Source organism: Anoplopoma fimbria, chromosome 8, assembly GCF_027596085.1.
Source record: "Anoplopoma fimbria isolate UVic2021 breed Golden Eagle Sablefish chromosome 8, Afim_UVic_2022, whole genome shotgun sequence".
Classification (NCBI taxonomy): domain Eukaryota; kingdom Metazoa; phylum Chordata; class Actinopteri; order Perciformes; family Anoplopomatidae; genus Anoplopoma; species Anoplopoma fimbria.
Genome location: NC_072456.1, coordinates 27,845,410 through 27,857,209, shown reverse-complemented (window position 1 = coordinate 27,857,209; position 11,800 = coordinate 27,845,410). Strand labels below are relative to the sequence as shown.

General features: G+C 41.5%; 1 protein-coding gene across 1 annotated transcript in view; it reads right to left on the bottom strand.

Moving 5' to 3' along the window:
* Positions 1-4,650: 4,650 nt before the first annotated feature.
* Positions 4,651-11,800, bottom strand: part of slc9a7 (solute carrier family 9 member 7) — a 28,699-nt gene continuing 21,549 nt past the window's right edge. Inside the window, 4 exon segments of the mRNA XM_054603531.1 lie at positions 4,651-4,814; positions 4,817-4,901; positions 9,763-9,868; positions 11,067-11,149. Coding sequence (XP_054459506.1) covers positions 4,651-4,814; positions 4,817-4,901; positions 9,763-9,868; positions 11,067-11,149 — 438 coding nt within the window.

Below are 11,800 nucleotides of genomic sequence, written 5' to 3'. Positions count from 1 at the left end.
GAGCATAGATAATGTCTTTTCCTCACATTAAAGGGTTCGGATTCAGCAAAGTCACACATAATAAATAATATTAACTTTTATAATACTGTGATTTGACATATGAATAGTCTTGGTAGCATTAGTAGTAGTATCAAGATTAGTATCGGTGTGATTACATGAAAGAACACAAACTTCTTTAAACACCTTGTACTAAAATGAAAAAACAACCATATGGCTCATAATTGTATGACTTTTATTAACATGTTGACATGCAGACCACGGTGGGTAGAACCAGGCAGCCGGTTGATACGAGAAACAACAGGTGCACATAATAACAGTTGAGCTACATCTCATATATCTCATGTACAGAGAGCATGTAAATATAGACAACAGTCTGCAGATGAAGGTTACACGAGTGCTGCAGAGCGTCCTCTGCTCGAGGTAAAGCGCCCACGTCTCAAAGAAAAACTGGCTTTTTTCTACACTTGTGTTTGAAGGAATTAAGAAGACATTCACAGTTTCAGTTCTGGGTTTTTTTGCGGCCACATGATATCTGCTGTGTTTTCTATCATATCTGGAGGCCGTATCATTTTCCTATAATCACAGAAGAGATGTTGAGTTAAACAGAAATGCTTCACTGAGACAAAAGAGGCGATTCTCTAAATTCTCCAGATGAAGCTTAGCTTTCGTCAGTGTGAACAGAGACCTCTCTCTCCAGCTAGAATTTAAATGAGCCTCAGAGTGTAACAGCTTGGCAACAGCTTACATGACTAGATTCATTTCCTCTTTGGAGCCCCCCCCTACAGTGAGCCATTAAAGACCTGTGTGGGGGTTCTCCTGTTACACAATCCTGCTTCTTTCACACCTGCCCTCGTGTAGCTCATGCATTAATGCAGCAGCCACTTGTGTGCACTCGAGAGGAGAACACAAGAAGGAGACGCGTGCTGTGTGCTGAATTTTAATAAAACAGGGTTTAGAGCACAGAAAACCTCCTCCTCTTCCTCTTCCTCTTCCTCCTCTGGGCACAAACCATGAAACCCGGTTAATATGCTGCTATTTACATTTATTGGAGAAGAGCTAAATAAAGCGTCTTGAAGGAGAGAGTCATAATCAAGCTGGAGGAGGAACTCCCTTCAAACTGTGAGGAGTTGATGCAGCATAACTAAGAGTTCACAATGAGCTTCAGATGAGGTGGAGCAGCAGGTCTCCGTCTCTATCGAGGATCTGAGGCTTAAACAGACTGCAGGAGGCTTCAGGAGTTTTCATGTATTATCAGTTGGACTGTCAGATGGATGGGGGATCAGGTTTACAGGGAAGTCTCTATATTACTGTTTGTGTGTAAGTGAAGCATGTCCCTACACAATGAGTTTTAAACAATAGGTCGACATTTTGGGACATAAGCTCATCGAATTCTACCAGAGATGTAAAGCTACAGCCGGTTAGCTTAGCTTAGCTTAGCTTAGCTTAGCTTAGCTTAACACAAAGACTGGAGGAGAATAACCAGATGAGAATGTGCAGGAGAGCTGGAGGCCTCCAGTACATCACATTGTTACATTCAGTGTCTCATTTGTCACTTCACACGTGTTTACCAGAGATGTTTCTTAGGAATAATTCATTCAGCATGAAAAAAAGCATAAAAAAATAAATTATAAGCCGACTGACCCCTAATTTATACTTCTGCAGAAAGCTTGCACAGAGCTGCAGAAGTTTGATTAAATATCAGAGTAGAGAGATGGGATTTTTAACAACCACCTTATTAAAGCCAGGCATAACTTCTCATCATCATTTTTGGAGTTTTGTTGGGACAACTTAGTTGGAACATTTGAATCACGACTATTAAATAAATCAAAGGTCGCCTTGTAAACTTATTTCAAAACCGCAGGTCCAAATCAAAAATATATTAAATGCCACGCACAATCTACGGCAGGACGATGTACGCATGTCTGACGTGCACCAGAGATTCCTTCACAGAACACATAGCCTTAAAAAATAAGGCATAAGACTTTTGTTTTGAGTTTTTCCTTAAAGTAACTGTTTTAAATCTTTTGTTTATCAGAGATTTGCTCATAAGTTTCTTGCAAATAAGTTCAGTATTAAAAAAATTCATAAAAAATGACTTATGGAAGAAAACCTAGTCGACTGCGACCAAAATGACCTAGAATAAGAATAATAATAGCATTATTTCCCTGCATATTTTGAAGAAATTGTTGTTTGGTATTCAAGATTTGTTCGGCTGTGAATAATCAAATCTCAGGTTGAATTCAAGTTTGTGGCAGAATCAGGACAAGATTGAGGATTCTATTACCTTTGAACTAAACTAGGCTAGCTGTTTCCCTCTGTTTCAAGTCTTTGTGCTAAGCTAAGCTAACAGGCTGCTGGCTTATTTAACAGACAAAAAAAGGGTGTATCTCATTTATCATGAATCTCTCTCTCAGAAATCAGAAAACTAATTCCCCCAAAAGTCAAACTGTGTATTCAACATAATCAAACATGCAAAACATTTAAAAGCTTTGCATCAAGTTCTATGAAATCAGGAATTTTGTTTTGGCAGAAATGAAAATGTGTGCCGAAAAATGAGAACTCTTAGAAACTAGAAGCTGACAGAATGAATTACAGCGAACAACAGACAAAGATTATTACAAATGATTCCATATATGACTCGTGTACAGGTGATTTATGAAACCAACTCTTTTTCAACCATTCAAACATTTATATTTGAGGTTAATATACAGATTAAATATCCCAGAGGAAACACTGCTTAAGAGCATAAACACAGGTTTGGTACAAACGGCTGCTCTTCTTTATTTGGGATTTTAAATGTGACTTTTTTTTTTTTTAAAGAGGAGACACGACAGGTGAATATGAAACTAACTTCCCCAGTTGATTACTTACATTAAGGCAATTATCTAGTTTTATTTAATATGCAAATGAGGCGGTATGTCATGGTTACTTTTAATTAATTAAGGTTAAATTGACAGACGCAAATAGACAAAGTAATAACTAGTCTGAAAGAAGACGAGTTAAGGAAGAAAAACTGAACAAAACTGGTCAGTGCATGAAAAAAAACTTTTAAAGTTTAAGTTTAAAGACGTACTTTGCAACCTTTTAATATTTTTAGATTTCGGACTACAGTTAGACATAAGATGCAATTTAAACAGACTTTTGAAAACTATTTCATGACTAATTAATAATGGAAATAACAGTTAGATGCAGCCCGACACAAACAGATGCATTAATCATTTTAAAACAGTTTTTAAATCATTAGACGATATAGAATTCTTCCAATTGATGATGAAGGCCCAGCTCATTATTTACAGTGTTTATGTTGCTCTTCGGCTCTATTTCAGAGAACATTTATAGATTTTTTAAGAAAAACAATATAAGTAAGCAGTTAAAAAAACACTTTGGGTTCCTCGTTGTGAAAACCAGCCCAGCAGACGGACAAAAAACAAACGAAGACGAGAGAAGAACACAGAGACGGCGTTCTGTGACGGTCACATGACGGTCACATGACGGTCACATGACGCACTGAGAGCAGCCGTCCCACACACGGACAGGAACAAAGGTCTGCTGTGTCGCTATTTACATGCTCACATTCTTCTTCTGTGGCGGGCCGGGAGGGCGACGCATTCACTGTCCGATGCCTCAGTCTCACACACACACACACACACACACACACACACACACACACACACACACACACACACACGCACACACGCACCTGGCCTGTTTGCAGATCCAGATCTCTGGTCTGATCTGTAAACTATTGAATCCTCTAGATGAGATCGTGAAGAAGCAGCTCGTTGATGAACTGTGGGCAGGTCACATGATCATGATAGAGAGGGAAATATTTCTTCTTCTTCTTCTTCTTCTTCTTCTTCTTCTTCTTCTTCTTCTCTGCAGCTGAACACACACAGAGTCACATGTTCAACTGAATCTCTGAATGTGAGGATTATTCTTTTTTTCTACATCCTGCATAATAAAGGTTTCCCTGCTGCTCCTGCAGAGGAATCGATCCGTCGGAGAGACGACGTCCTGATGAGGACACAAGTCTCCTTGGAGGACAAACTCCGGCTCTGTGATGAGGATGAAATGCTTCCTTGAGCTCTCTGAACCCGTCTCCTCCCATGTCTCCTCATGTCTCCTCCCATGTCTCCTCATGTCTCCTCCCATGTGTCCTCTCTTATCTCCTCCCATGTGTCCTCATGTCTCCTCTCTTATCTCCTCATGTCTCCTCCCATGTGTCCTCCCATGTGTCCTCTCTTATCTCCTCTCTTATCTCCTCCCATGTGTCCTCCCATGTGTCCTCTCTTATCTCCTCTCTTATCTCCTCCCATGTCTCCTCTCATGACTCCTCTCATGACTCCTCTCATGTCTCCTCTCATGTCTCCTCTCATGACTCCTCTCATGTCTCCTCTCATGTCTCCTCTCATGACTCCTCTCAGGACTCCTCTCATGTCTCCTCTCATGACTCCTCTCAGGACTCCTCTCATGTCTCCTCCCATGTGTCCTCTCTTGTCTGCTCTCTTGTCTCCTCTCTTGTCTCTGAAGGACATGGACGCTCGTCCTTGCAGGATGTGTGAGGGCGAGGCGGTCTCGTGGTCGGGTCAGGGGGAGGCTGGTGGTGTGGGACAAAAAAGGGAGACGGGGGGAGGAAAGGGGGACGAGGTTTCAGATGTGGTCCTCGATGGGGAAAACCAGTCGTGTCCCCCGGCTCAGCAGCTCCTGCTCGCGGGAGTCCAGCTCTCGCTCCAGCGCCTCCTCTGAGGTGCTGCCGCTCCTCTTGCCGTTGGCGCTCCAACCCGAACCTCCGGCCGCGTCACCGCCGCCGGACGCCCGTTAGCCGTGATGGAGGTGTCACCGAACGTGAAGGTGAGGTCGGCGTCGTTGCGGAGGTCTGCGTCGATGTCCCTCAGCTGGTCCTGAAGAACACACACATAGTGGGACATGAGGGGGGGGACACATAGATAGAAAAGTCCACAATGCATACTGGGTAAGTAACAAACAGCTCTGAAAATGTAGCATGAGGTTCTCACAGTCTCTAATTGACCGGCTGAATAAATCAATGGTGTGCTCTCATGTCGCCCAGGGGGGACGGGGGGGGACGAGTTAACACCGGGTCATCTGGGAGTTCTCACATGAGAGGATCGATTATATAACGCCGTCTCTACAACACTTATCCTGCAGGGAAAATAAATAATAATAAATCCATCAGGCCTTTTATTTAGTTAGCAAAGGATATTTTCTTACTATTGTCTTATGAGAATAATTAAATAAGCTTATTTTGATTCATTATAGATTTAATGGAAAAATAATTCATAATGGATGTAACACAGGCGGCAACCTCTGGTTATAAAAAGTGAAGTCAAAGCTTCCTGTCTTAAAGCTGCATTCTCTCTCCTGTCCACCAGGGGGCGACTCCTCTGGTTGTATAGAAGTCTATGAGAAAATGACTCTACTTCTCTCTTGATTTATTCCCTCAGTAAACATTGTAAACATGAGTTTATGGTCTCAATCTCTAGTTTCAAGTCTTCTTCAATACAGCATGATGTTCATTTAGTAAATGATGCTCCATTTAGAGTCAAACAGACCATAAAGCAGGGGATGCTTTAGGGCGGGGCTACACACTGATTGACAGGTCGACACCAGAGACGTATACGGCGTCTCTACGTCACTCCTCCTCAGTCCATATATGGTCACTTCCTGTTCATCGGTTGCAAAAAACAAGACAACAGCTGTAATCCAAGATGGCGACGGCAAAAATCGCTGAACTCAAGGCTTCAAAACGTCCACAAACCAATGAGTGACGTCACAACGACTACCTCCACTTCTGATCTACAGACTGAGGTTTTACCAGAACTTTCCTGCAGCACTTTATACTCACTATAGAGCAGTGGTTCTCAAATGGGGGTACGTGAGATTTAAAAAATATATATTTAAAATTAGCATCCATTCAAAAATCCTTTAAAAATAGTTATTTAATAAATATTCAATAAAATATAAGTGTAAGTTCATAAACTGAATTCAATGCAACAATGCAATCGTCAGTGTTGACAGTTTAATAATCAGACACTGATGGCACAGCGCTGTGTATTACATCTTTATTTCAACCAAAAATGCTTTGCGCTGGTTAGGGGGTACTTGGCTGAAAAAGTATTTCACAGAGGTACATCACTGAAAAAAGGTTGAGAACCACTGCTGTAGAGCACCAAATATGTATGAATCCGCAGCTGAAAATAGTCCCTAAGAAATGCACCATCTACTTCTGTTCGAGTCGTGGTTGCTAAACACACTGTTTTGCCTTTTTTTATATGAAATGCAAACAATGCATGTGTGAGTCGTTTTTTGAAAGATCCAGTAGAAACCAATGAGCTTCAGGCTGTGTGTCACAGGCAGATGGAAAGTATTGAGAGACGGACTAATGCACTGTTGGTTTTATCTGAAAAACATGGAATATCCTCCCCCGCTCTGTTTAAAGCCCTTCATTCAAAACACAATTCAATTAGTTAGTTTTTAAAGCTTTCCAGTCTGAAAACGATTTTCCTACAACCACTTATCAAATGTTATACAACTTGAGGTTTATGTTTATGGAACATTTTACTCCCTCCCCCCCCCGTTTCATAATATCCATAACCAAAGAGGAAGCGGGCGAGCAGCTTTATTTAATCCCGTCTCTCCCCACTGGACGGTCCTGATTATATGAACAACCTCCTAAATTCAGCTGGAAAGCCACCAGCAGTAAAAACCAGTAGAGGAAAACATTTATGGATGCAAGGCCATAAACTTCTTTAAAATTCTAATTTAAATGACAGAGCTGACTAGTTAGCGGTAAAGTAAAAAAACACAATTTAAAGTGTATAACCCGACAGTGATGAAGCTCTTTGGGGTAAAGAGGAGAGTATAAATCCTCACATAAAATGAAAAAGGAGAATTTTCCAATGGCTCAGCCTCAATGGATGTTTCTATGCTTCATATATCAGAGCGTAGGTTCTTTCAGAACAGAGATCATCATTGAGACGGAGCTGAAAAGAGTCTTTTGTTCCCTCTGAATGCAGAAAGGCTTCTCCACTGTCCGCTCGCTCTCTGAAGGCCTCGCTGCTTTGTGTGTTTACTGGCAGGAACTGAGAATACGTTGACGGTATTTCTGTTCTCCTGAGAGAAAAAACTTCAGTATTCACAGAAAACACTCCTGAATAGAGAAAGAAAACTACATGATGTCACACCAAGAGGCATGTGGAAGTGTCTTAATGCTGCATTCTCTCTGCTGTCCACCAGGGGGCGACTCCTCTGGTTGTATAGAAGTCTATGAGAAAATGACTCTACTTCTCTCTTGATTTATTCCCTCAGTAAACTTTGTAAACATGAGTTTATGGTCTCAATCTCTAGTTTCAAGTCTTCTTCAATACAGCATGATGTTCATTTAGTAAATGATGCTCCATTTACAGTCAAACAGACCATAAAGCAGGGCTTTAGGCCGGGGCTTTTATATCAGAGAACTAACGTTCATTTTTCTTCAGCTTGTTTTAACCGCAAACACATTGACTTCCAGATGAGGGAACAGAAAGTAAAAGAAATGCTGACTCATGCATCTCCAATGAGGAACATAGATACAGTGGGTACGGAAAGTATTCAGACCCCTTTAAATTTTTCACTCTTTGTTTCATTGCAGCCATTTGCTAAAATCGAAAAAGTTCATTTTTTTTCGCATTAATGTACACTCAGCAACCCATCTTGACAGAAAAAAACAGAAATGTAGAAATTTTTACAAATTTATTAAAAAAGAAAAACTGAAATATCACATGGTCATAAGTATTCAGACCCTTTGCTGTGACACTCATATTTAACTCACATGCTGTCCATTTCTTCTGATCCTCCTTGAGATGGTTCTACTCCTTCATTGGAGTCCAGCTGTGTTTAATTAAACTGATTGGACTTGATTAGGAAAGGCACACACCTGTCTATATAAGACCTTACAGCATCACAGTGCATGTCAGAACAAATGAGAATCATGAGGTCGAAGGAACTGCCCAAGGAGCTCAGAGACAGAATTGTGGCAAGGCACAGATCTGGCCAAGGTTACAAAAGAATTTCTGCAGCACTCAAGGTTCCTAAGAGCACAGTGGCCTCCATAATCCTTAAATGGAAGAAGTATGGGATGACCAGAACTCTTCCTAGACCTGGCCGTCCAGCCAAACTGAGCAATCGTGGGAGAAGAGCCTTGGTGAGAGAGGTAAAGAAGAACCCAAAGATCACTGTGGCTGAGCTCCAGAGATGCAGTAGGGAGATGGGAGAAAGTTCCACAAAGTCAACTATCACTGCAGCCCTCCACCAGTCGGGGCTTTATGGCAGAGTGGCCCGACGGAAGCCTCTCCTCAGTGCAAGACATATGAAAGCCCGCATAGAGTTTGCCAAAAAACACATGGAGGACTCCCAAACTATGAGAAATAAGATTCTCTGGTCTGATGAGACCAAGATTGAACTTTTGGCGTTAATTCTAAGCGGTATGTGTGGAGAAAACCAGGCACTGCTCATCACCTGCCCAATACAATCCCAACAGTGAAACATGGTGGTGGCAGCATCATGCTATGGGGGTGTTTTTCAGCTGCAGGGACAGGACGACTGGTTGCAATTGAAGGAAAGATGAATGCGGCCAAGTACAGAGATATCCTGGAAGAAAACCTCCTCCAGAGTGCTCAGGACCTCAGACTGGGCCGAAGGTTCACCTTCCAACAAGACAATGACCCGAAGCACACAGCTAAAATAACAAAGGAGTGGCTTCGGAACAAGTCTGTGACCATTCTTGACTGGCCCAGCCAGAGCCCTGACCTAAACCCAATTGAGCATCTCTGGAGAGACCTGAAAATGGCTGTCCACCAACGTTCACCATCCAACCTGACAGAACTGGAGAGGATCTGCAAGGAAGAATGGCAGAGGATCCCCAAATCCAGGTGTGAGAAACTTGTTGCATCATTCCCAAGAAGACTCATGGCTGTACTAGCTCAAAAGGGTGCTTCTACTCAATACTGAGCAAAGGGTCTGAATACTTATGACCATGTGATATTTCAGTTTTTCTTTTTTAATAAATTTGCAAAAATTTCTACATTTCTGTTTTTTTCTGTCAAGATGGGTTGCTGAGTGTACATTAATGCGAAAAAAAATGAACTTTTTCGATTTTAGCAAATGGCTGCAATGAAACAGAGTGAAAAATTTAAAGGGGTCTGAATACTTTCCGTACCCACTGTACACGAGAGTGGATCAATGTTCTCCTCTAACTCTTGTGTCCTCTCATGTCTCCTCTCTAGTCTCCTCTCTAGTCTCCTCTCTTGTGTCCTCTCTAGTCTCCTCTCTAGTCTTCTCTCTTGTCTCCTCTCTAGTCTCCTCTCATGTCTCCTCTCTTGTCTCCTCTCTTGTCTCCTCCCATGTCTCCTCTCTTGTGTCCATTCTTGTCTCCTCTCTTGTCTCCTCTCCTCTCATGTATCCTCTCTTGTCTCCTCCCATGTCTCCTCTCTTGTGTCCATTCTTGTCTCCTCTCTTGTCTCCTCTCCTCTCATGTGTCCTCTCTTATCTCCTCTCATGTCTCCTCTCTTGTCTCCTCTCCTCTCATGTCTCCTCTCCTCTCATGTCTCCTCTCTTGCCTCACTTATTCACTCTAAACAAGGTGAATAAGTGTATTTTCCAAAAATGTCCTCCTGTTGCTTTCAATGCTGCAGTGATGTTTCCTACAGGTGAACATGGAGGACATTCTCATGAGTGTATTTCTGCTGTGTTTTGGTGGACTCTCACCTCGTAGGCCTGCCGGCTGGTCAGACAGCTGGCCAGCGGGCCGCAGTAGGCCGGCAGCGTGGTGGTGAGCGGCGGTCCGCTGTGGGTCAGGATGGGCTTCAGGTAGCTGGGTGGTGGTTCAGGAATAAGTGTAGTGATGGAGAAAGATATTTGACAACCTAGCAACTCAAAAGCTGCTCTTATTTAAAGGTTTATAACTGATCTATGAGGAAATTGTCATATATTGTCATTTATTTCATAATGTCTAATTATTTTCTTGACGGTTATATATCTTCTTTTCCTCGTTTTGTTTTCCAGGTATTGTTATTTACTGATTGGTTAGTTTTTCTGCTTATTGCTTATCGTATTTTTCCAAATTATGTTCGCTATATAGTATTGTTTGTTTTTCTTGTTTTACTGCTTGTTTTTCTCTTTATGTTGAGGAGAGGTCTGTTGTATAAATCTTTGCCTTCTTGACTTCACATTTATTATTCTTTTTCATAATCTAGGTTTTATGAAGTTTTTTTGTGCAAACAAAAGAAAAGAAAACATAAACCATAAATCAAGCCATTAGTTAGGTATACAAATAAGTATTATATCTGATGAAACTCAGTTTGCAGAAGCTAACTCAATAAAAACATTTTAAATTATGAATCATGTTTTTAATAACGCTGAGGAAGTCTGCCAGCTGATATATTTGGAGCTTTAGTCTTTGTGGGATTCTGTGAGCAGCTGAGGGTAAAGTCATGTTGTTGACGCTCGGCAGCAGTGTGCTCATGTTTGTAATTAGTCAGGCTGCATTGCATTCTGGGAATAAACCCATGAATGCCCAGTTCAAGTGGTCAGAGGCTCCTCGTCATAACACATGTGTTTGAACAGAGCAATGAAAGATATGACGAACTTTTGTTGACGATTTGTTAAATTGAGTTAGAAATGTACTGATGACTCGTTCACCGAAGACAGTATGTGAAGGGTTGTTCTCTGTTTGTACAGAGCCGTGTTATTGTTCGAGGAACATCAAAGACTTTTGTTAAAACTCCAAACATTCCAGGAACCATAATTTGTGTGTGTGTGTGTGTGTGTGTGTGTGTGTGTGTGTGTGTGTGTGTGTGTGTGTGTGTGTGTGTGTGTGTGTGTGTGTGTGTGTGTGTTATGATTTATGGTGTAAGAAATCAAATGTACAATTTGGAGGAAGTAGAAAGCAGAGAATGAGAAATGTAATTCAATACTATTTCCCCTTTCCAAATAAAAATCAATAAAAACAAGTCAACAAAAAATCCCCTTAAAAGCGACACATCCTGTCTTTGGTTGTACAGAAAGGATACTTGTGATCGAAGGTGTACCAGAGTCTGAAGAGCCAGGCGCTCTCCTGTTTGGTTTTACTCTGACCTTCAGCCTGAGAGCCCTCCTGCAGAAACACAACACAACACACATGTTCTCATCTGGATCCAACATCTGGGTGGAATCACAACCTGCTGATTCTCCTCCAGATCATCTGAGCTTCGCCTCTCATTTTCAATTTCATCATCGCTCTCAGAATCAGAGTCACTTTGTATCTGACTAAATATTTCCGTGTCTTCAGGTTTACTTTTTTTGCAGCAGCACTAGCAGAGAGAGCGGAGCTGCCTTAAAGGTCACGCTTCCTGTCTTCACTAAAACCTGACGATTTAAAACTTGACCACAATAACAGTGTCACGGTTATGAAACCGAGCTGCTCGTCTAGATATTAAGGTTTTAGCGAAGTTGCATGTGAAGTATTGAGCATCTGACTGGATAAATGATACTTGGATTTAACTGCACACAGTTTCAGTTGTCATATAGTTTTCTGTTTACTTCCATTCATCAGGCTTTTCTCTCTTTTTTAAAAGACAAACAAAGCTTTCTTAACAAGGTAACACGGGGTGACTATCTTATATACAGATGGTTGTTTTTTTTGAGGGGTGAAGATTTAAAGTTTAAGATAAGATAATCCTTTATTAGTCCCACAGTGGGGACATTTGCAGGATTACAGCAGCAGAGTAAACAGTGCAACCAAAGAAATAAGAAACATGAGCAGAAA